Source organism: Hordeum vulgare, chromosome 2H (assembly GCF_904849725.1).
Source record: "Hordeum vulgare subsp. vulgare chromosome 2H, MorexV3_pseudomolecules_assembly, whole genome shotgun sequence".
NCBI classification, from domain to species: Eukaryota; Viridiplantae; Streptophyta; class Magnoliopsida; order Poales; family Poaceae; genus Hordeum; species Hordeum vulgare.
Window position 1 is genome coordinate 68,515,904 of NC_058519.1, and position 24,811 is coordinate 68,540,714.

The 24,811-nt window shown below is 47.7% G+C and overlaps 3 protein-coding genes across 3 annotated transcripts; all 3 read right to left on the minus strand.

Moving 5' to 3' along the window:
* Positions 1–10,869: 10,869 nt before the first annotated feature.
* Positions 10,870–13,950, minus strand: LOC123429597 (DEAD-box ATP-dependent RNA helicase 42-like). The gene is made up of 2 exons (XM_045113622.1): positions 13,582–13,950; positions 10,870–13,503 (listed from the first exon to the last, which is right to left on the minus strand). Exons 1-2 carry the CDS (start codon positions 13,948–13,950, stop codon positions 10,906–10,908), a joined length of 2,967 nt encoding a protein of 988 aa, XP_044969557.1. The 3' UTR covers positions 10,870–10,905.
* Positions 13,951–16,118: 2,168 nt separating this feature from the next.
* LOC123429598 (sinapine esterase-like) lies at positions 16,119–17,640 on the minus strand. Its single transcript, XM_045113623.1, has 3 exons — positions 17,278–17,640; positions 16,955–17,197; positions 16,119–16,848 (listed from the first exon to the last, which is right to left on the minus strand). Exons 1-3 carry the CDS (start codon positions 17,552–17,554, stop codon positions 16,226–16,228), a joined length of 1,143 nt encoding a protein of 380 aa, XP_044969558.1. The 5' UTR covers positions 17,555–17,640; the 3' UTR covers positions 16,119–16,225.
* A 1,542-nt stretch (positions 17,641–19,182) lies between these two features.
* Positions 19,183–20,836, minus strand: LOC123429599 (GDSL esterase/lipase At1g31550-like). The gene is made up of 2 exons (XM_045113624.1): positions 20,312–20,836; positions 19,183–20,196 (listed from the first exon to the last, which is right to left on the minus strand). The coding sequence occupies exons 1-2, from the start codon at positions 20,607–20,609 to the stop codon at positions 19,310–19,312; spliced, it is 1,185 nt and encodes a 394-aa protein (XP_044969559.1). The 5' UTR covers positions 20,610–20,836; the 3' UTR covers positions 19,183–19,309.
* Between the last annotated feature and the right edge of the window lie 3,975 nt (positions 20,837–24,811).

A 24,811-nucleotide genomic window follows, 5' to 3' on the forward strand; every position in this document is an offset into this window, starting at 1 on the left:
GACTCCTCCTCCCCTTGGTGCGCAGCCCTTGGGGCTCCTTGAGCCTCAAGGCAAGCCTCCCCTCCCTCCTCCTATATATATGGATCTATTAGGGCTGATTTGAGACAACTTTTCCAAGTCAGCCCGACCACATACCTCCACGGTTTTACATCTAGATCGTGTTTCTGCGGAGCTCGGGCGGAGCCCTGCTGAGATTAGATCACCACCAACCTCCGGAGCACCGTCACGCTGCCCGAGAACTCATCTACCTCTCCGTCTCTCTTGCTGGATCAAGAAGGCCGAGATCATCGTCGAGTTGTATGTGTGCTGAACACGGAGGTGCCGTCCGTTCGGCACTAGATCGTGGGACGGATCGCGGGACGGTTCGTGGGACGGTTCGCGGGGCGGATCGAGGGACGTGAGGACGTTCCACTACATCAACCGCATTCACTAACGCTTCTGCTGTGCGATTTACATTGGTATGTAGATCGAAAATCCCCTCTCATAGATGGACATCACCATGATAGGTCTTCGTGTGCGTAGGAAAATTTTGGTTTCCCATGCGACGTTCCCCAACAGTGGCATCATGAGCTAGGTTCGTGCGTAGATGTCTTCTCTAGTAGAACAAAAAAGTTTTTGTGGGCGGTGATGTGCGTTTTTCTGCCCTCCTTAGTCTTTTCTTGATTCCGCGGTATTGTTGGATCGAAGCGGCTCAGACCGACATTACTCGTACGCTTACGAGAGACTGGTTTCATCGCTACGAGTAACTCCGTTGCTCAAAGATGACTGGCGAGTGTCAGTTTCTCCAACTTTAGTTGAATCAGATTTGACCGAGGAGGTCCTTGGATGAGGTTAAATAGCAATTCATATATCTCCGTTGTGGTGTTTGCGTAAGTAATATGCGATCCTACTAGATACCCATGGTCACCACGTAAAACATGCAACAACAATTAGAGGACGTCTAACTTGTTTTTGCAGGGTATGCTTGTGATGTGATATGGCCAACAATGTCATGTGATATATTGGATGTATGAGATGATCATGTTGTAATAGTTTATATCGACTTGCACGTCGATGGTACGGCAACCGGCAGGAGCCATAGGATTGTCTTTAAACTAACGTTTGTGCTTGAAGATGTGTTTACTATATTTCTAGGACGTAGCTTTAGTAGTAATAGCATGAGTAGCACGATAACCCCGATGGCGACACGTTGATGGAGATCATGATGATGGAGATCATGGTGTGACGCCGGTGACAAGAAGATTGTGTCGGTGCTTTGGTGATGTAGATCAAGAAGCACATGATGATTGCCATATCATGTCACTTATGAATTGCATGTGATGTTAATCCTTTATGCACCTTATCTTGCTTAGAACGACGGTAGCATTATGAGGTGATCTCTCACTAAAATTTCAAGACGAAATTGTGTTATCCCCGACTGTGCACCGTTGCGACAGTTCTTCGTTTCGAGACACCACGTGATGATCGGGTGTGATAGACTCAACGTTCACATACAACGGGTGCCAAATAGTTGCACACGCGGAACACTCGGGTTAAGCTTGACGAGCCTAGCATGTGCAGACATGGCCTCGGAACACATGAGACCGAAAGGTCGAGCATGAATCGTATAGTTGATATGATTAGCATAGAGATGCTTACCACTGAAACTATTCTCGACTCACGTGATGATCGGACTTGAGATAGTGGATTTGGATCATGTACCACTCAAATGACTAGAGATATGTACTTCTTGAGTGGGAGTTCTTAAGTAATATGATTAATTGAACTAATTGTCATGAACATAGTCTAATGGTCTTTGCGAATTACGATGTAGCTTGGGCTATAGCTCTACTATTTTTATATGTTCCCAGAGAAAATTTAGTTGAAAGTTGATAGTAGCAAACTTTGCAGACTGAGTCTGTAAAACCGAGGATTGTCCTCGTTGCTGCGTAGAAGGCTTATGTCCTTAATGCACCACTCGGTGTGCTGCACCTTGAGCGTCGTCTGTAGATGTTGTGAACATCCGACATACACGTTTGTGATGACTACACGATAGTTCAGTGCAAAATACTTAATGGCTTAGAAGCAAGGCGCCGAAGACGTTTTGAAACGTCGCGGAACATACGAGATGTTCTAAAAAGATGAAATTGTGATTTCATGCTTGTGCCCTTGTTAAGAGGTATGAGACCTCCGACAAGATTCTTTGTCCACGAAGTAAAGGAGAAAATCTCAATCGTTGAGCGTGTGCTCAGATTATCTGAGTACGACAATCGCTTGAATCAAGTGGGAGTTGATCTTCCAGATAAGATAGTGATGGTTCTCCAAAGTCACTGCCACCAAGCTGTGAGAGCTTCGTGATGAACTATAACATATCAAGGATAGATACAATGATCCTTGAGCAATTCGCGATGTTTGACACTGCGAAAGTAGAAATCAAGAAGGAGCATCAATAGTTGATGGTTAGTAAAACCACTAAGTTTCGATAAAGGCAAGGTCTAGAAGGGATACTTCGTGAAACGGCAAAGCACTTGCTGCACTAATGAAGAGACCCCAGATTAAACCCAAGCCCGGGGCTAAGTGCTTCTGTTATGAGGGGAACGATCACTGAGGCGGAGCAACTCTAGATACTTGGTAGATAAGAAGGCTGGCACAAGTCGAAAGAAGTATATTTGATATACATGATGTTGATGTGTACTTACTAGTACTCCTAGTAGCACGAGGGTATTGGATACCGGTTCGGTTGCTAAGTGATTAGTAACACGAAATGAAAGCTACGGCATAAACGGAGACTAGCTAAAGGCGAGGTGATGATACGTGTTGGAAGTGTTTCCAAGGTTGATATGATCAAATGTCGCACACTCCCTCTACCATCGGGATTGGTGTTAAACCTAAATAATTGTTATTTGGTGCTTGCGTTAAGCATGAACATGATTGGATCGTGTTTATTGCAATACGAATATTCATTTAAAGAGAATAATGGTTACTCTATTTGCTTGAATAATCACCTTCAATGGTTTATTGAATCTCGATCGTAGTGTTACACATGTTCATGATATTGGTGCCAAAAGATACGAGGTAATGATGATAGTACCACTCACTTGTGGCACTGCCGCTTGAGTCATGTTGGTATAAATTGCATGAAGAGGCTCCATGCTGATGGATCTTTATTGATTTTGAATCACTAGTGACATGCAAATCATACCACATGAGCAAGGCCTTGTTTTCATTGAGATGAAACAAGATAGTAACTTGTTGGAAGTGATACATTTTGATGTATGCAGTCCAATGGGTGTTGAGGCACGCAGTGGATATCATTATGTTCTTACTTCAATGACGATTTGAGTAGATACAAGAGTATTTACTTAATGAATCACAAGTCTGAAATATTGAAAAGTTCAATTCTGTTTCGGAGTGAAGTTCGTCGTAACAAGAGGATAAACTGTCTACGATATGATCGTAGAAATGAATATCTGAGTTACGAGTTTTGGTACGCAGTTAAGACAATGTGGAAATTGTTTTGCACTTCATGCCACCTGGAACATCACAGTGTGATGATGTGTCTGAACGTCATAGCCACGCACTATTCGGTATGGTGCATGCTATGATGTCTCTTATCTAATTACCACTATCGTTTATGAGTTATGCATTAGAGACAACCGCATTCACTTTAAATAGGGCACCGCATATTTCCGTTGAGATGCCACAGTATAGACTGAGGTTTAGAGAAATCTAAACTGTCGTTTCTTGAAAGTTTGGAGCTTCGACACTTATGTGAAAAAGTTTCAGTCTGATAAGCTCGAACCCAAAGCGGATAAATGCAACTTCATAGGATATCCAAAACAGTTGGGTACATCTCCTATCTCAGATCCGAAAGCAAAGTGTTTGTTTCTAGAAACGGATCCTTTCTCGAGGAAAGGTTTCTCTTGAAAGAATTGAGTGGGAGGGTGGTAGAACTTGATGAGGTTATTGAACCATCACTTCAACCAGTGTGTAGCAGGGCGCAAGAAGTTGTTCCTGTGGCGCCTACACCAATTGAAGTGAAAGCTGATGATGGTGATCATCGAGCATCGGATCAAGTTACTACAAACCTCGTAGGTTCACAAGGTCGCGTACTACTGCAGAGTGGTACGGTAACCCTGTCTTGGAGGTCATGTTGTTGAGCAAGAGTGAACCTACGAGTTATGAAGAAAGCAATGGTGGGCCCGGATTCTGAAAAATGGCTCGAGGCCATGAAATCCGAGAGAGGATCCATGTATGAAAACAAAGTGTAGACTTTGGAAGAACTACTTGATGGTCATAGGACTATTGACTAAAGATGGAGCTTTAAAAGGAAGACAGGCGATGATGGTGATAAGTCACTATTAAGAAAATCTCGACTTGTCGCAAAGATGTTTCTCACAAGATCAAACAGTTGACTATGATGAGACTTTCTCACTCGTAGCGATGCTGAAAGTCTGTTAGAATTACGTTAGTAGTTGCTGCATTATTTATGAAATATTGCACATAGGATGTCAAAACATTGTTATATGATCTCATGGTCATAGGAATATAGCATGTTGATCACCGGAGGAATATAACTCACTGACCCAAACTAATAGACGTAGCATGTTGATCGTGTCATTTTGTTGCTACTGTTTTCTGCGTGTCAAGTATTTGTTCCTATGACCATGAGATCATATAACTCACTGACACCGGAGGAATGCTTTGTGTGTATCAAACGTCGCAACGTAACTAGGTGACTATAAAGATGCTCTACAGGTATCTCCAAAGGTGTTCGTTGAGTTAGTATGGATCGAGACTGGGATTTGTCACTCCGTATGACGGAGAGGTATCTCGGGGCCCACTCGGTAATACAACATCACACACAAGCCTTGCAAGCAATGTGACTTAGTGTAAGTTGCGGGATCTTGTATTACGGAACGAGTAAAGAGACTTGCCGGTAAACGAGATTGAAATAGGTATGCGGATATTGACGATCGAATCTCGGGCAAGTAACATACCGAAGGACAAAGGGAATGACATACGGGATTATATGAATGCTTGGCACTGAGGTTCAAACGATAAGATCTTCGTAGAATATGTAGGATCAAATATGGGCATCCAGGTCCCGCTAATGTTGTTCGAAGTCCCAGATGAGATCACGGACGTCATGAGGGTTTCCAGAATGGTCCGGAAATGAAGATTGATATATAGGATGACTTCATTTGGTTACCGGAAGGTTTTCGGGCATTACCGGTAATGTACCGGGAATGACGAATGGGTTCCGGATCTTCACCGGGAGGGGGGACCACCCACCCGGGAGGGCCCAAGGACCTTGGGGGTGGCGCACCAAGTAGGTGGGGTCAGCCCAAGGCTGTCTTGCGCAAGAGAGAAAGAAAAACCAAAAGAAGAGAAAGAAAAAAAAGGGAAAGGTGGGAAAGAAGAGAAGGACTCCACCTTCCAATCCTAGTTGGACTAGGATTGGAGGAGGACTCCTCCTCCCCTTGGTGCGCAGCCCTTGGGGCTCCTTGAGCCTCAAGGCAAGCCTCCCCTCCCTCCTCCTATATATATGGAGCTATTAGGGCTGATTTGAGACAACTTTTCCAAGGCAGCCCGACCACATACCTCCACGGTTTTACCTCTAGATCGCGTTTCTGCGGAGCTCGGGCGGAGCCCTGCTGAGATTAGATCACCACCAACCTCCGGAGCGCCGTCACGCTGCCGGAGAACTCATCTACCTCTCCGTCTCTCTTGCTGGATCAAGAAGGCCGAGATCATCGTCGAGCTGTACGTGTGCTGAACGCGGAGGTGCCGTCCGTTCGGCACTAGATCGTGGGACGGATCGCAGGACGGTTCGTGGGACGGTTCGCGGGGTGGATCGAGGGACGTGAGGACGTTCCACTACATCAACCGCGTTCACTAACGCTTCTGTTGTGCGATCTACATTGGTACGTAGATCGAAAATCCCCTCTCGTAGATGGACATCACCATGATAGGTCTTCGTGCGCGTAGGAAAATTTTGGTTTCCCATGCGATGTTCCCCAACACACCATAGCATACATCAAACTCCCAACCGCTGAAGCATAAGGAATATTTGGCATTTCCTTTTTTTTCTCATTAGTGGTAGGACATTGCCTTTTGCTTAACTTGAAATGGACTGCTAGTGGAGAACTCACAACCTTAGCATTCTCCATCCTGAACTTCTGAAGTACCTTCTCAATATACTTCTCTTGAGACAAGTACAACTTGTTGTAATTTCTGTCTCGCTCAATTCTCATTCCAAGAATGTTCTTTGTTCATGGTAAAACATTTGCTCAACTCCTTCTTCAACTTAGCAATCCTAGAGACATTCTTGCCAACAATCAGGATATCATCAACACACAGCAATAATATGATAAAATTATCACCTGAGAACCTGTGAATAAACACAAAATGGTCTGAGCTACACTTCTTGTAGCCTTGCTCCCCCATGATAGTTTCAAACTTCATGTACCATTGTCTTGGTGCTTGTTTTAGGCCATAGAGACTTTTTCTTCAGCTTGCACACATAATCTTCCTTGCCTTTCACAAGAAATCCCTCAGGTTGATCCATGTTTATTTATTCCTCCAACTCACCATGAAGGAATGGAGTCTTCACATCCATTTCCTCAACCTCCAAGTTGAGGCTTGCTGCCATGCCAAGGATTACTCTAATGGATGTCATCTTCACAATTGGAGAAAAAAATCTCATCATAGTCAATGCCTTTTCTCTGGCCGAATCCTTTTACAACTAGCCTGGCCTTGTACCTAGGATGTGATGTGTGCTCTTCTTGCTTGATTGTGTAGACCCACTTGTTCTTCAAAATATTCTTGCCTTTGGGCAACTTCACCAACTCATAAGTATGATTCTTATGCAAGGAATCCATCTCTTCTTGCATAGCATTTTTTCACTCCTCCTTGTGCTCATCTTCCATTGCGTCTGTAAAGCATTCAGGTTCTGATCCGTCAGATAATAACACCACGTATTGATTTGAGGGATACCTGCTGGAAGGAATTCGACCTCTGTTGGATCTTCTGAGTGGAGCGGTTGTGGACTTTCTGGTGCTGGTGCTTCCTGCTGATCCAGATCATCAACTTCAGCATCATACTCTTTCTGCTATTGGGGAGCATCTTCTTCACCCGCACCACCATGTACATCATCTTCTGCATCTGCTTCAACTTGCACATGAGCCGGAGCTACTGGAACTGGGTCAGAATCAATCATGTCTTGGTGCTGCTGAGAAGGAACCCGCCCTTTTGTCTTTACAATATCCTCAATTGTTTGATCTTCTACAAACACAACATCACGGCTTCTCACAACTTTCCTTGATATAGGGTCAAACAGCTTGTAGCCAAACTCATCACCTCCATAGCCAAGAAAGATGCATCGTCATGTCTTCGAATCAAGCTTTGACCTTTCATCTTGAGAAATATGAATAAAGGCCTTGCACCCAAAAACTTTTAGGTGGTCATATGAGATGTCCTTGTTACACCAAACCCTGTTAGGAACATCTCCCTGCAAAGGATAACTTGGTGAGAGATTAATAAGATAAACTACAGTCATCAGAGCCTCACCCCAAAAGTGTTTATGTAGCTTTGCACTTGACAACAAACATCTAACTCTCTCCACAATTGTCATGTTCATCCTCTCAGCAGTGGTGTCTTTGAGGGAGTAAATTGATGCCTAATACCTTGCTGCTTGCAATATGCATCAAATGGCCCAATATACTCTCCTCCATTATCAGTGCGAATGCACTTGATCTTCTTCTCAGTTTCTCTCTCAACTAAGGCTTGGAATTGCTTGAATACACCTAGTACTTGATCTTTAGAGTCACATTGTCTTCAAGATAGGTGCTTGATGTAGGTATGTCCAACTCAATTTGCTGACTCAAGTTTGAGTTTCGCCCTGTTATCATGAATGTTTAATTCTGAAAAAATAAAATACAAAAACAACAAGAAAGTTTTATTAGATATGTGGTTTAATCCAAATGTTTGTTGATCATACTAATTTATCTATGATATTGAATATATATGTTTTTTGGTGCATTTTCAGGTTGTTGATCATTCCTTGGGAGCAATAGGATAGCAATCCATGTGTGGTGAAATAAAATAGGCAGCTTGCACAACATAAATATATTTAAATCATTTTAAAACCTCTTTTCTTTTCTACCAGCCATAAAACAACTTCAGTGTCACACTTATGTGTATCAGTACAAACCTCAGAATCAACAACAAGTAGCATGTGTGTATATGACATGTTCATGCCCATATCTTCATCCAAAGCCCATGCCTGCATTTTTTTGTTTTTTTGGTTCAAACTTGATTTTAGATACAACTCATGTCCACTTGAAAAGAGAAAACACACTATTTTTTACATGTCTCTCTACAAAAGCATTTTACTGACATTTTTTCCAACACAAAAGCTTACAACATGTCTCTCGTGCATGAAAGGGCCAATATGTTGACTAGCCCAAGGAATAAATTTGCTAGTACGAATAGCCAAAGGATTTGTTGCTGTTGCAAACTGATGAACATGACGGGCAAATGAATAATGGAAAAACATCGGTAGAAAAACTGTTGTGTTGTTTTGCATTCCAAAAAGGATCGGGTCAAACATCACTCGTGGGTATTGGGACTGCGCATGCTGCAATCAAAATAGAACATTAAGATTTACATTATTGGACATTTTAGTGTTCCATGTAAAATCTGAAGCAATGCTTTTTTGCCCCAAATCTTGCCCGAGTCCCAACATAGTCCCCTGCATAGCTATCTTCATTACATGTAGTCAACAATTTTAAAGTCAAACATTATGTTGTTATAAAATAGATTTTAGTTATTTTCCTTGAAAATAGATGGCTACCTATTCAGATTCAGCACTTTCTCATTTCTCTAACAACTTAAAGATGCCATTTATTTGTTCGAGTGAGACATATGATTTATTTTGATCAGGTTGTAGACAGAAATGTCTTTTAGAAAATGCCATCTTGGGTGGCAATGTGCAACTACTGAATTTTCTTAGTACATGTGTGTGAAAGCACATGTGCCAAAATTGGAACAAAACTGAAAGTAGAAGCTTTTTTTTACCTTCAGTTAGTGAAAGGATGAGCACATCCTGTGTGAACACACAAACTATATGAACATGCAAAGCATAGTGATATGCAGTTATCTAATCAGTTAGAACTAAGACCATGCGTGTGGTCGACCCCCCTACTATGCACTGTTATGGACTTTTTCAGGCAGACAATCACACCGGTGTTATGTTTCTGTTTCTTCTTGGTTTTAGCGTCCACACACATTCTACCATCAGCTGATGTAGTTATTTGTTCACTGATTTTTTTCCAAGACCAACCAACAAAAGTAGTGCATACATGGGAAATCATGAGGAGTATCAAGAAATCAATAGAGAAAGTTGTTTCACACTCATAGAGGAAGGGGGCACAAATTATTTTGAAAGAGGGGATTTTTATTGACACACACAAGGATCCGCAAGGGATTTCTACCGTTATGGGGCAGGGGCAAAACTTCCACTGCCTCACATGTTTTTTGTCCTACAAGTTGTTGTTTTCCCTTTCTACGGATCTTCCAGATTTGTTTCTTCTTTGCTCTATCTTGTTGGTCCATCCATGGCAGCTGTATGGAGGGAGAGAAGTGTTGGGGATTGAAATTGGATGGATTGGATGGGACGATGCATGAGGGGGAAGGGGGGGGGGTCTAGGGATGGGGGTGCAAGTCTGTTCCTCCACGTGACAAAAGTAGCATAAACCGTTTCTAGGTTTTGCTCCCCCCCCCCACATCGAAGCTTCTTCGACAAGCAAGTGCATCTTTGTCAACAAGCCTAGACCTGGGCAATTTCTTTTTGACATAAACAATCAACAGATCCATGGAAAATCCCAACAACAAGGCACGACATGGGGGAGGAAGATGGTGCCCACGCTGGATAGGGTGGGACATGTGGTGAGAAACAAAAAAAATGAGACCAAACAAAGCTGACCGGGAGTAAGAGACCGATCGGAACATTTGAGGGGGGGGGGTGGACATTAGAGATGATGTCACGTTGGATATGAGACATCACCTCACATCTAGATATGACATAGTGAGACCCATAATTGTAGCTATCTACTTTTACACCATTTTGCCGCAACTTGGTTATTTTTTTTATTACTTGTTGCTCCTTATTTTTTTACATTAATTCATGCACAATTATATGAGTGTTGGAAGAGGAGTAGCTGTTAAGTGGAAGATCGGATGAAGAGAGAACAACATGGTTGTTAGAATATAATCAATGAAAATATGAGAGCCAACCCTTTGGAGCACCAGCGGCTCCACCACCTCGCAAACATGGTCCTCGGCTTGAAAACAAGACATCTGAATATCAAAACAAGAACATGTTCATATATCTATCGGAAGCATCATGCCTGAACTGTTTAACATATATGAAACGAACTGAATCACAATTCACAATGTAAAAGTGATGCATATATAATTCAAACTAAAATATATGGTGCAGTTTTTTGTAACATCTTCCAAAAGAGCAGAATAATATCATAGACCGATCCAAATCAGGTGCTCCCTTCCACCATCACTCCGAAGGGCACAACTTTAAAATTGCACCAGAAAACTCGGTGCCTTCTCACAACCATGCGACAGCCCACCGTGTGAAGAAAGGCAGCTGCCACCGGCATTCTAAGCTTCCTGTCCAAAAAGCACCAAAAAATGTTAAAAAAATCATAGAAACTGTCAAAAATTGCATGCTATAGTAAACTTCAACAATGAGGAAGTAAATATAATGGCTTAGATTTTAAAAATTGCTTGTCTGAGAAGTCCAGGATTGTGATCTGCAATGAGACCCAGAACATAATCAGTAAATAAATGAAAATATGCAAGCCAAAAAAAACAAACATAGAACTTAGTAATGTTTACACCTGCAGATCAGATGACAGAGTACTTCCCGGCGGGCAGGTTGAGCGCCTGGTTGGCGCAATCCTCAACGACACTCTTGAGCTGTGCCTTGGCCTTGTTGACAGAGGACTCGTTGGGACCCTCGATATACAGGTAGAGCTTGCGCTGGTTGGCGGCGACGATCTGACCGGGGGGGATGAAGGTGCCCCTGGTGGTGACCGCCGCTCCGGTCCACTCCTCGATGGGCGCCAGCGTCTCCCTCCGGGTGACCTTCCAGCGCGCGTGCTGCGGGAAATCGTTGATCTCGAGCTCGGCTTGGTAGTGCTCCGGGGCTGCCTGCGCCTGTATCCTCGCCAGAACGCGCTGCACGTCCACCGCCACAGCAGCGGCGCCGTTCTGCGCAGCCGGTGGAGGGAGCAATGCTGGCTGGCTGGCATTGCTAGGAGCCATGGTGGGTGGTGCCGCCAGAGCGGCGGCGCCTCCGTCGTCCTCCTCCTCCCCGGTGTGGTCTGAATCTTGCTCCGGCTCGTCCTCCTCGTACCCATGCGCCCTCCCCTGAGCCCTTCTCAAGGACATCCGTGCCTCTTCCTCCTCGTGATCGAACTTGTAACCACTTCCACCGTAGCCAGTTCCATGCGCCTTCTCCGTCCCCTGCTTCACCTTGGCCATGAACCGGTCCGCCAGGGCTTTCAGGTCCTCCGGCACGGCCTGTCCGGACAGCTCGAGCGCCTTGACGAGGTCCGGCGCGTAGCGCTCCTCCTCGTCGGAGATGAACGTCACGGCGCAGCCCTTCCTGCCGGCCCGGCCCGTCCGCCCGACACGATGGACATAGTCCTCGTAATGGTTAGTGACATCGTAGTTCACGACGAGCTCGAGGTCTTTGACATCCAAACCTCTTGCGGCGACGCTGGTGGCGATCAGCAGGCTGCACACGTTGCTCTTGAAATCGGCGAGGGTGGACTCACGGTCGTCTTGATCCTTCCCGCCATGGAGGGACAGGCAGGGGTACCCGTGCTGGAACAGCTCCTTGAGCAGGGAATCGCACTTGTCCTGTGAGCGCACGAACACGAGGATCTTGCCCTTGGCAGACCACTCCCCGAGCAGCTCCAGCAGCCTGAGGAACCTCTGGGCGTCCGGCCGCACCTCGACCAGCTGCGCGATGTCCTTGTTCACGACGCTCCGGCCGCCCATCTGGATCTCCACGGGCTTGGCCAGCACCCTGCGCGCCAGCATCTCCACCTGCCGCGGGAACGTGGCGGAGAAGAGCACCGTCTGCCGGTCCGGCCGGGTGTTCTGGACGATCCGGGTGATCTGGGGCTCGAAGCCCATGTCGAACATCCTGTCGGCCTCGTCCAGCACCAGGAAGGTGACCCGCCGGAGGTTCGTGATCTTGCCGGCGCCGGTGCAGAGGACGTCGATCATCCTGCCGGGTGTGCAGACGACGATCTCGGCGCCGCGCTTCAGCTCGCTGATCTGCTGGGCGACGGCGCAGCCCCCGTACACGGCCACGCAGTTGACGCCGAAGGCCTTGGAGAACTTCTTGATGTCTGAATAAATCTGCACCACGAGCTCCCTGGTGGGCGCCATGACGAGGCCGACGGGGCCGTCCCCGGGCGCGGCGGGCGGCTGGTCCTTGACGTGGCGCAGCATGGGCAGGACGAACGCCAGGGTCTTGCCGGACCCGGTCTTGGCGACGCCGATGCAGTCGCGTCCGCTCATTATCACCGGCAACGCCTGCGCCTGGATCGCCATCGGCGTGTCGAAGCCGAGCTTCTTGATGGTGCCGAGCAGCTTGCTGGTCAGGCCGCTCTGTACCCACGCCTTTATCGGCTTCGGGACGCCTTTGCCGCGCACCTTGAGGTCCAGCTGCTCGCGGTATGCGGCGGCGGCCTCGGCCGGCATCTCCTTGATGTCCTTCGCCTCGGTGTAGAAGTTCTTCCGGAATGGCTGGTAGTCGATCTTGGAGTGGTCCGCGGTGACCAGCTTCTCTGCCTTGGTCTTCTTGACAAGGTTTATCAGCTCCGATCCACCCTCAGGGTCCTCGTCGCTGTAATCCGAGTCAGATTCGTCCCCTTGCATGATTCTCCCCGTGGGTGCTGCTTCCATCGGCGTTTTCTTATCGACATTGCCGGTGGCATCGTTGGAGACCATGCCGCCTGCATGATACTCCCCGTAATAAGCAACCGCGCTCTCCCTCAATGTTGTCGCCGGCGACAACTGTATGGAGTTCATGAACGCGTCGAGGGGGTCAATCTCGTCCTCCTCCATGCTAGCCCCGCTAGTTTCCCCGTTCGGCACGTCGACGTCCATGGCGTCTGTCCCGGCGCCGGCGTCCTCATCCGACTCCTCGCCGTCCAAGCTCCACTTCGCCCCGGACTTGCCGGCGCCATCAGCCTCGACACCGCCGGCACCGTCCTCCTGCTGCTCAAGGCGCTTCTTCTCCTGCCACTCCCTGACGCGGCGCCGGCGCCGCTCCATCTCGTCCTCGAGCCGCTCGCCCCCCATGTCTTCCTCCATCTTCTTCTTCTGCCCCTGCTGCTCGGCATCCGCGTCTTCCTCCATCTTCTTCTTCTGCCGCCGCTGCTCGGCATCCGCGTCTTCCTCCATCTTCTTTTTCTGCCGCCGCTGCTCGGCATCCTCGTCTTCCTCCACCTTCTTTTTCCGCTGCCTCTCCGCCTCCTCCCCATCCCCGTTCAGCAGCGCCGCCTCCGGCTCCGGATCTCGGTGGTGCGAGTGCGAGGAACGGCGGCGGCTCTTGCGATGGCGTTCACCGTCTTCGTTCTCCTCGTCATCGAACTCATTCCGCCTCCTCGACTTCTTCTCCCCGTGCCGCTCCTCCTGACGCTGCCTCTCCTTCTCCTTCTCCTCCGCTCGCTCCCGCGCCTTGTGCTCCTCCCGATCCCGCTCCTTGTTCCTGTGGTGGCGGTCGCGATCGCGATCGCCGTCCCTGTGGTGGCGTAAGGAGGAGTGGTCGTGGCGTCGGCGGGAGGAGGAGTGGTAGCGGTCGCGGTCCCTGTCCTCGTCCTTCTCCCGGCGATGGAGCCTGGAGGCGCTCTCATCGTCGCCGGACGACATGGCGGCGGGCTTGTGTGGTGCGTCGGTTGGGGCCTTGGGGGTATTGCTAGGAGGAGCAAGGATAGGCCGTAATATAAGGCGGTGCGGGTGTTCGGCAGGCCGCCGACTATCAACTGGGCTGCAAAATAAAGACCCAGACGGATCCGGATTATTCAGTGTGACACGGATACATATACACAGTTATTTACACGGATTATTCGATGGCACTACCTAGCTCTAGGCCGTCATCTATGATTTGATAGTCCTTCTGACAACCTATGTATCCCCAAAATATTATAATGCGAATAAAGCGTGTTGTTCTTAAAAAAAGTTATTTACGCCTAGAAAAATAATATACACAGTTTAAATCGTCCGCACACTACACAAACCGGAAAAAATCGAAGAAAACCAATGCAAACACGAAAAAACAGATAAGAAAAGGGGAGCGATACGCATTCACCGACAGATGTCTAATAAACATCCATCATCACGATGACTGTCTGATCTCCGCGCGCGCAGTCATCCGATCTAAATCCTCATACGTGACTCGATCGCCTCCCTCAACACACTAATTCCTGAAACAACAAATGAGTTGCGAAAACAATCACTTTGTCTCGGACCCTGATAGAACTACAGACGGCTATAAAAAAATCTGCTACAAAGGTTTAATACGGGGTGACCAACAGATTGAGCTGACAACTTTTGCAACAAGCATAATGTTGCGTTCGGATGTTTGCAACAGGGACCGTGTTGCGGAACTTTTGCAACAATATTGAATTTTTCTGCAACAAAGCTAATGTTGCAGATTTTTTTACTTTACATTGGTATTACGAAAAGTGTTCAGCAACATAATAATGTTGCATAATTTTTTCTTGCAGCAAGGAGGATGTTGCACGAAAAAATCCAAATCTAACCACTCGCCCTCACAGCCAGACGAACACCGAAACACCTCTACTTATATCGAGTATAAAAAATGTCTGTACTAAAACAATATGTAAGTTGCAAAAAAATGAAAACAACTTCGATAAACGCAGAAACACACGATCAAACGGCCGCGAAGCCGACGGACGGCCGCGCGCGATCGACCAGTAGAAGATAATCTTTTCCCATGAGAAAACCACTAAGAGAAACAAAAAACTGGTGTGACACACACACTACTAGGCCTTTCAGTAGCGCCGTGCCAGAGGCGAGCTGGAGCTACCTCTCTTGCAGTAAGCGAGACATAGCTCCGCGTCAATACTAAGACAATGAAGAAAAAGCAGAAAAACAAAAACAACAATAGTAGACCGAATCCTTTTGAAATGTTTCCAAAACTAGGAAAGTCGAAGTTGGAAGCTTCCCGAATCCATCTTGTACACATAGCGGCTAAGGCCCTGTTTGAAACCATCCAGATTATATAATCCAGTTTTTATAATCTATTATGTCTCCAAACAGGACAACTTATGATGTAGATTATAAAAACTAGATGGATAGATTATTAAAGACTCATAATCTACTCTATAGCAGCTAAAATCAGATTATGGATTGCTAATGACCCATTACCCTTGTAAACTTGGAGATAATTACATTCCTACCACCGTCACCCTCCTCTTTTTAAAAAAACCAGAGGACAGACAGGTCATTATGCAATGTAAAACCTGGAATACAGTTTATATAAACTGGCCTTCAAACATGATTACCTAGATTATTTTTATAAACCAGATTATATAATCTATCTTCATAATCCAGATTATCATAATCTATTATGGTTCCAAACAGGGCTTAAAATTGGTCAGCCTAGTTTAAGTTGCTTTGCTCGTTTGGTATGTTCAATTGGTTCCCATTTCGTCGCAACAAGTGACAAGTATAGATTATTTCAGGCGTCGAGGAGACACACCAACCAAGAATGTCGACTGCAAATCAATCTATGGTTGGATGGTTATGTGGATAGACGTAATCCTAGCCCACCAGTGTCAAGTCATGATACTAGCATTTATTATTAGACCTATTTAGAATTTTAACAATGCACGTTCAGTAGAGAGGAAACGTTTACATTGACTATGATGCGTATATGTCAATCTCAGTATGATATGCTGATTGATTTTTTCGGAGGTTCTTATAAAGCTAGATTGTGCGTGTGTGCTGATAGGGATTGGTGAATGTGTATATATAAGCGTATGCGTATGTATTGTGTTGGAAAACAAATAATGTCAATTCAAATCAAATGCTGATTTTATTTTTTGCGGCCAGATGGTGATATGATCCTGTGGTTTGGCAGCAGCAACTCGTAGATACGGTACATGTACAGTACGCAGGCCTAGCAGTAACGGTTGCATGTGGACATGATGGGCGGCGCGGCGAACGGGCCGTCGAGCACCCCGCGGGCCATGATCTTGTACGCGGCCTCTGTCATGTGCAGGCCGTCAAACGACACGTACGTCGACGGGTCCGGGCACGGTACCGCCGCCGGCCCGGCGTCCAAAACGGGGTAGCACGCCTTCAGCACGGTCTCCCCGCCGAACCCGTTCTCCGCCGGCTTGGTGATGAAGGCGAGCACGTCGTCGTAGGTGTTGACGTAGGTGATGGACACGCCTGGGTGGTCGCGGCGCAGCTCCTCGAGCTTGGCTTTCAGCATGTGGTTGTGGAGGAGGACGAGGTCGTTGAGCCACCGGAGGCAGCCCGTGGCAGGGTCGCGGTCGTCGCCGGGGAAGAGGAAGAGGAACCGCGGGGTGCACCCCAGCGGGAAGATGCCCGGAACGTACATGGTCTTGGCGCCCAGCTCGATCAGGGCCTCGATGGAGAGAGCGATGGAGCTGATGACCTCGGGCACGAGGGGTCTGACCCATTCGAGTGTCTTGTTCTGGAAGAAGGGGTGGTTGTAGTCGTTGGCGCCGATCTCCCCCACCAGGAACAACGAGCTCGCCATCACCTCCTTCCTCTCTGCACGGCCGTGATGTGATGATGTTTTCACTTGGTGAGGAGTGCGTAAGTAGCCATGGCGTCTAATTGCACTGACTTTGTCCTACCCGTAAGTACGGTACGTTACCTTGGTTCGTGGAGCCGAGAATGGCGAGCAGTTTCTTGAACAAGCCGATCTGCACGTCGAGGGAGTACGGGGGGATCGGGGGCAACTGGTCGACGCTGAGGTTCTTCTTAATGAAGAACTCCTGGCTCAGCGCCGTGGCGGCCGCCACAGCGAAATTGGCACCGTACCGGAACTTCTCGGCCGGCGACTTCCCGGCTGCCGCCTGCAGGTATGCCGGCCAGTACGGGAACCCCAGCCTCTCCACTGCATGTATACATATCCATTAGTATCCTACTACTAAGATTGGTAGTGGTAACAATTAAGCACGTCACCCAAGCACTTACCGATGAAGTCGACGACGAGGCGGCCGTCGGACCAGCGGCCGGTGGGGCGGCCGAAGAAGGTCTCGCCGTAGGGCAACGCCAGGACGGGTCCCGACGCATTGGCGTAGTGGACGACGAAGTTGCCGGTGTCGATCAGGGAGTCGCCGAAGCTGAACAGACGCTTGTAGCACCTGCTCCGGTTCGCCGGCGCAGGCGACGCATACGCCGTCGTGGCCACAGACAGAGCAAGGAACGCGGCCACCAGGAGCTGCAGAGGCAGAGCCGACGCCTCAGCCATTGTGGTGGATGGATAAAAAGTGATGGTTCTGATCTCGAGCTAGCTATATATTGCCTCACCCAGTTCTGCCGCTGGCCTGCAGCCCGGACTTGCAGCCGGAGCTATATGTAATACGCACGCAGCTAGCTTATCTTATCTCCATGATGATTATTTGAAAATAAATTCCAACAGTGATGTGGCACTGGGGTAGGAGATAACAGCTAGCAAATCGGAACTCGTGTCAAACGAGGCAATGGAGTAACGAGATTTCAAGTCGAGGAATGGATTGATCGACTGTTGGGGTAGTTGACTTGCACTAAACTTGTATGGTAAACGTGCCTTGCGTACACGCAGGGCCAATATCGGTTATTGGATAACATATTCATTGTCGGCAACTGCATTTCGGCACGGTCAATGCATGGAATTCTATCAAGGCAATTAAGCCTCAAGATAATTTGTCAACTTTCTGTCGAAGATGCGGTAGAGAGCGGATGCGTGCGTTCATTTGCAGCGAGCACGTTACAAATACCCTATCTATGAACGCCAGTAGTGATCAACATACTGGTAGTATCCTGCTTCCACATGCCATAAGTGAGGCACATAGTAGCGGCGTTCGCCTACTCGCTGCTGGTAAGCACTTACCAGACGCATCATACTGGTGATGTGCCAACTGAACACGGCTAGTGGGCACTTACGAACGCGGCTAGTAAGTGAATCCTGAACTAGTGATCAAGAGGAGGTAAAAACACGAACTCGATTTGGTGTGTCATTCACGGTGACTGATAGGTCATATATGTAAGAGAACAAGAGGTCTCGTGTCACCATGCCTTTGGGGATGAGATTAAAGATTGCACCTCCACCTCTTGCCATACATGGACATTTGAAATTTATATTACCCGAAGGGACATGGCCGACAGTGTTTTTCATCAAGAAGATACAAAACAGTGACATAAAAGGCAAAAACTGAAAAAATACAGGGATGGAGAGAAATTAGATGCTCGAGAGGAGGAAGGAACGAAACCGGAGGAGCTGCTCATTCGCCCCGGCCTCAAATTGTCTCGAATCTCGACCACAACAACGTGTCTATGGTCGTGCATCGGAGAACATCTCCAACCCCACAGACGACGGAGTTGAAAAAACAGTTTTGCTAAGTCTTAGTCGACTGAGACTTCCTTATGTCTCAGTCGACGCTATAATCCGTTGATCTTGTATGGAGATTTGTGCAAAGGCTTTTTTAGCTTTTTACATACTATATCACTTGACTAAGACTTGATTAAGTCTAAGTCGACTGAGACCTAGTCACATCCTTGAAAAAAAACATCATTTCTAGCCTTGCAAACATGCCAGAGAAGGAATTGGGCCACACCCAAATATTGTACCAAATATAATTCCTTTTGCGGTGAATACAATATAGTACTTGATATCTCCAGCTCATGAGGGTTCAAATCCAGATGCTTGCATTATTTCTGGATTTATTTCAGCAATTTCGCCGATACGGACGTTCCCGTCGACGACGAGGCGTCTACGATGACTTTGTAAATCTCAAGATAATATGTCGGTCCAGTCTTTTGGAGGTGCTCCAGTATATGAGCGATTGCGTTTGTACTGTATTCAAAAAAATAATATAATATTTGATTTATTTGGAAATATTTTTTTTACCGGGGAAATAGATTTATTCAGCGCACCATGTGAAGCTCGCAACAGAATGTAAACCCAATAAAATCCCAAGCAAATGAAATGGACTTGTAGCACATGATGTACTGTATAGGTGCCCAGCTAGCTTAGCTTGCATGTGGACATGATGGACGGCTTGGCGAAGGGGCCGTGGAGCATCCCGCGGGCCATGATCTTGTACACCGCCTCCGTCATGTGCAGGCCGTCCCACGACACGTACCTCGACGGGTCCGGGCACGGCACCACCCCCGGGTCCGAGCAGTGGAGGGTCAGGTTGGCGTTGTACGGCCCGCCGCCGCCGCAGCACGCGTGAAGCACCGTCCCCGGTGCGAACCCGTTCGCCGCCGGCCTGGTGATCAGGCTGAGCACCTCGTTGTAGTAGTCCACGTAGGTGATGGACACGCCGGGGTGGGCGCGGGCCAGCTTGCGGAGCCTGCCCTTGAGCATGCGGTTGTGGTCGGCGGTGAGGCCGTTGAGCCACCGGAGGCAGCCGGCGGAGTCGTAGCCGCCGGGCTCGCCGCCGCGGTAGAAGTAGAGGTACCGCGGCACGCAGCCCAGCGGGAAGATGCCCGGCACGTAGACGTTCTTGGCGCCCAGCTTGACGAGGGCCTCCACGGAGAGCGCGATGGACCTGATCACCCGGGGCACCAGCGGCCGCACGAACCCGAGCGTCCTGTTCTGAAACAAGGGGTGGTTGTAGTCGTTGGCGCCGATCTCCCCCACCAGGAACAGCGAGCTCGCCATGATCTCCCGCCGCTCGACGTCGGTGGAGGCGATCGCGGCGAGCACTTTCTTGAACCACCCGATCTGGATGCCCAGGGAGTAGGGGGTGATCTGGTCCACGTTGAGCCGCTTCTTCCTGAAGAGGAGCTGGTTGAGCGCTGTCCCGCTCGCCACTGCGAAATTGGCGCCGTAGCGGAAGTCACCCTTCGTCGCCGGCGACTTGGCCTGCAGGTACGCCGGCCAGTACGGGAACCCCAGCCTCTCCACTGCATGCACGTACGTGCTCACATCAATCATGCATGTCTATGTACACGTGCAACTGCTATAACATGCATGTGAACTGTGAAGTGAGGATTATTTACTAAGCGTGCGTGCACGTACCGATGAAGTCGACGATGAGGCGGCCGTCGGACCAGCGGCCGGTGGGGCGGCCGAAGAAAGTCTCGCCGTAGGGCGACCGAGACACGGAGCCCGGCGCCTTGGAGTAGTGTATGAAGTTGCCGGTGTCGATCAGCGAGTCGCCGAAGCTGAACAGACGCCCGCAGGAGCTGCTGCTGCTGCTGCTCATGTTTGACTTCGCTGGCGCCGACGCCGACGCCGACGCCGTGGTGGCCAAAAACACAAGAGCAGCTGCCGCCACGAGCCGCAGAGGCAGAGTCTTCGTCACAGCCCCCGCCATGGTGAGATCTACACCGCCGACGGGGAGAGACTTGAGACTCACTGCTCGCTTCTGCCTGGGCGCCGGAGCTCGGAGCTGGAGGCTACTATATGTGATGTATATGCAGGTAGTAGGTAGCTTGTACGCACATCAATCATGGATGATGCATGGAAGATTTGGATATGCAGGTAGGTCTCTGGCGCCGAGCATTTCAAAACCGGAGCGGGCACCGCGAGGTGACGCGCACGACTAGGAAGCCTCGGTGTACGTGTTCCACAAGCTGTTTAAATTACTTGCAAGAAAATGGAATTCTTGGCCACCGGGTGGCAATGGCGTGAAGAGATTCGATTCGAAGGATCGAATCGGCCCGTTGACTAGTACAGATGTGATCCAGATCTCCATGTGATATCAACCGATGGAGAGCATCCATCCATCCATGTCGATCTCGTCAATTCGTGCGTCACTTTGGCGGACTGTAGCTCACTGTGCATGGTTAAAAAATATTCAAAAATAAATATAACGGCCGACCTCTGCATCAATGCATGCAGCTATATATATTACTCTCTCCTTTCCTAAATATAGATTTTTTTTAAAATATATTAAAAGACTACATATAAAATAAAATAAATGAATCTACATTCTAAAATATGCTATGTATACATTCGTATGTAATCTTTTAGTAAAACTTTTAAAAAGACTTATATTTAAAAACGGAGAGAGTATTATTAAAGAGCCAGACTTCGTTCCTCTCGTTTGGAGGAACCACGATGATCGCCCTCATCCTGGTTAGTGATGATGAGGACTTGCTCGATGAGGATAAAACTAAGAGACCAAAAAAAAAAGGAATGCTAGTGCAGTAACTCGTCCGGTGCAGACTTTGGGCTCAGACACTCTGATGCATAATGCCACCACAGTTAAGTCCACGATGGTCGGTCAGCTCGCGTCGGCTTCTACGTACAATACCACCGGCCGCTCCTGGTGGGCCAACTTATGCAGCTACATTCCTGTAGTGACGACGACCGCGAAGAATTCTATGCACGCCTCCTCAATTCTTGAGTGCATGGTACCCATACCATCGGTTGCCTTGTGTGGCACCACACGTACTCCATGCATGCAGCCGATGAGGTGACCAGGTAATCCAACTCCATGCATGGAGCCAACGCTGTGGAGGTTGTACTGCCTAAGATGGACACGAGGTCCAACCAGGCGGCGGACGCATTTACAGATGCGTCACCTAACCCTGGAGATGTTCCTCTTCTGGGTGTGCTCTGTTCAGCGTCGTCATCGTCGCACCCATCACCGTTTGTGCCACATGTATCACATGCTACATCGACTTCAACCACCTTCACTATAGTGGTGGTCGCCGCACAGTGGTTCGTCGCCCCTGCGGCCTGTGTCTTCGCCAGCACCACCGTTAGGCCGGAGACACCTTTGGCTCATATGTCTAAAGGGTTGGACACACCCCTTCGACGTAGCGACCGACACACTGTCTCCGGTAACGGTTTTTCTTCGACTGACGAGCACTCAGTGGCTAAGGCCATGCGTCCACAAGCTGCACGCTATTCGGGCCCCATGCCAGGTACTTCAGCCAATAAATCTTTTCTTTTATTTTCAGATTATTGCATTTCATCTAGCTTAATGAATATAGGAGTCGCTATGAAAAATAATTTAGGTGATGTGCGTGTTTCGGTGGGAGCGCTAAACCACATGGAGATCGATCGTTTAAAGGTTTTTTCTAAGTTTTTGAGCTCTCCACCAAACCCCGACACTGAGGAGGAGGATGAGATGGATGCCACATATGTCGGTCCGCTTATCCCCCACTTGGTTGGTAAGGTTACCGAGGTTGGATTGGATGATGCAAGACCAGGGTCCATGTTTTGCGACTTTACAGTGTCTTTGCGTAAATCTAAATACCATTCCTTAAAAAAGAAACAAAATCCGCCAAAGAAGGCGAAGGTTTCCACCATGACATGAGTTTCCACATGAGAGGCATGTTTTGGAATAGGAGAGTTCTTAAAGACTTGCCTAAACATAAACACGTCCATGATTGTGTAAGAGAATATGGGCTAGATTTTGTGGCAATTTCCGAGGCTGGTAAGTGTGAGCTCCGTGCAAATGTCTTCACCACCTATCATGTGGTTTTGACTACACATGGCACACCCTACCGGCACGTGTAAGGTCAGGAGGAATCCTTCTTGGGATACATACCACAACCATGGATTTGTGGCCCTTTTCGATTGGTGAATTTCACATCAAGTTTCACCTACATAACAGGGCTAATAATTTCACATGGAGTGTGGTAGCACTCTATGGAGCTGCCCAAGATAAGCATAAATCCGCTTTCCTTAAAGAATTGGTGAACCTGGATAAGGATAACCCTCATCAATGCTTATTGGAGGGGATTTTAATATCCTTATATACAAGGAAGAGAAAAATAATGACCGCTTTGACAGCCAGTGGCCTTTTCTGTTCAATGTTGTGATTGATAGTTTGAATCTGCGGAAGCCAGTATGTCGGGGCGGCAATTCACTTGGGGCAATAACCGATCTGTGCCAACATACGATAAACTCGATAGGGTACTCATGGATACCAAATGGGAGTTAAAATATCATGTGGTAACTGTGCGAGCCCTAGAGCGAATCGAGGCATTATCGGATCATGCACCCATCATTCTTGATACTAACTCTCTGAGTACAACTACGCGACCTTTCAAGTTTGAATTGGGATGGTTGCACCGGGATGGCTTTGGTGACATAATCAATAATGTATGGGAGAGGCCCACCATTGGTCGCACGCCAATTTCGAGATGGAACTTTAAAATAGAGGCCACACGACAGTACGTCTCTGGATGGGCAAAACACACTAATGGTTTGTACAAAAAAGAAAAACAACGTCTCTCCGCCATCATTGATGAGCTCGACAAAATTGCTGAGACTCGCATCTTGTCGCAACAAGAGATAGAACAAAAAAGCAATCCAACGAGAAGATTGCAAGCCTTTTGCGAGAAGAGGAGATCAAATAATACCAACGATCCAAAGGCAACTTCATTTTGAAGGGAGACGATAATACACGATACTTTCAATTGGTTGCCAATGGGCGACATAGAAAGAAGTGTATCTTCTCTCTCCAACAAGATAAAGGGTGGATCGAACATCAGGCGGAGCTCAAAAGTTATACCACTAAATACTAGAAGTCTCTGTTCAGGGCACCAGAAGAAGGGAATGTTACCCTCGATGAGACCCGAACAGATGATATTCCACAAGTCCCTGCAGAAGAGAACAATATCCCCTGTCACCTTTCTCGGAGGAGGAGGTCAAAGCTGTGGTGTTCCAAATGGAACATAACAAAGCTCTAGGCCCTGATGGCTTCCCCATAGAATTCTATCAGAATTACTGGGAACTTATCAAGACTGACCTCGTGGAATTGTTCAATTGTCTTCATGCTGGTCAACTTGAGCTATTTAGGCTTAATTTTGGCGAGATCGTGTTGTTGCTGAAAATTAAGGCGGCTAAGCGGATTCAACAATTTCGACCCATATGTCTCCTTAATGTCAGCTTCAAAATTTTCACCAAAGTGACCACTAATCGGCTCAACACGGTTGAGACCATGTCTTCCGACCATCTCAAACTACTTTCATGCAAGGAAGAAATATACTCGATGGAGTAGTGATCCTACATGAGACCGTTCACGAGATGCACCAAAAAAACATGAGTGGAGTAGTTTTCAAGATTGATTTTGAAAAAGCCTATGATAAGGTCAAATAGTGCTTCCTTCAAAATACCCTAAGAATGAAAGGATTCTCCGATAAATGGCGCGAGTGGATCCCAAATTTTGTTACTGGAGGTAGTGCGGCCATCCAAGTAAATGATGACATAGGCCATTACTTTCAAATAAAAAGGGATTTCGTCAGGGTGACCCCATCTTAGCAATCTTATTTAACATTGTCGTTGATATGCTGGCTGTTCTGATTGAGCGTGCTAAGCAGGATGGCCAGATTGGAGGAGTGGTGCCACACCTCGTGGATGGTGGCCTCTCCATTTTGCAATATGCCGATGATACAATTATTTTTATGGAACGGGATCTAGACAAGGCTCGAAACTTGAAGCTGTTGCTTTCAGTGTTTGAGCAAATGTCGGACCTTAATATTAACTTCCATAAAAGTGAGTTGTTCTGCTTTGGAGAAGCTAGTGAGGCGGCGACCGATTATGCTGATATGTTTGGTT

Bases quoted from the DNA above. Each gene is read 5' to 3' on its own strand.
- LOC123429599 (XM_045113624.1), bottom strand. From the start codon at position 20,609: ATGGCGGGGGCTGTGACGAAGACTCTGCCTCTGCGGCTCGTGGCGGCA. The intron at 20,197-20,311 runs GTACGTGCACGC...ACGTGCATGCAG, and splicing joins CCTCATCGTCGACTTCATCG to TGGAGAGGCTGGGGTTCCCG.
- LOC123429598 (XM_045113623.1), bottom strand. From the start codon at position 17,554: ATGGCTGAGGCGTCGGCTCTGCCTCTGCAGCTCCTGGTGGCCGCGTTC. The intron at 17,198-17,277 runs GTAAGTGCTTGG...GTATACATGCAG, and splicing joins CCTCGTCGTCGACTTCATCG to TGGAGAGGCTGGGGTTCCCG. The intron at 16,849-16,954 runs GTAACGTACCGT...ACGGCCGTGCAG, and splicing joins TCTCGGCTCCACGAACCAAG to AGAGGAAGGAGGTGATGGCG.
- LOC123429597 (XM_045113622.1), bottom strand. From the start codon at position 13,950: ATGTCGTCCGGCGACGATGAGAGCGCCTCCAGGCTCCATCGCCGGGAG. The intron at 13,504-13,581 runs GCGGCGCTGCTG...GAGGATGCCGAG, and splicing joins ACCGAGATCCGGAGCCGGAG to CAGCGGCGGCAGAAAAAGAA.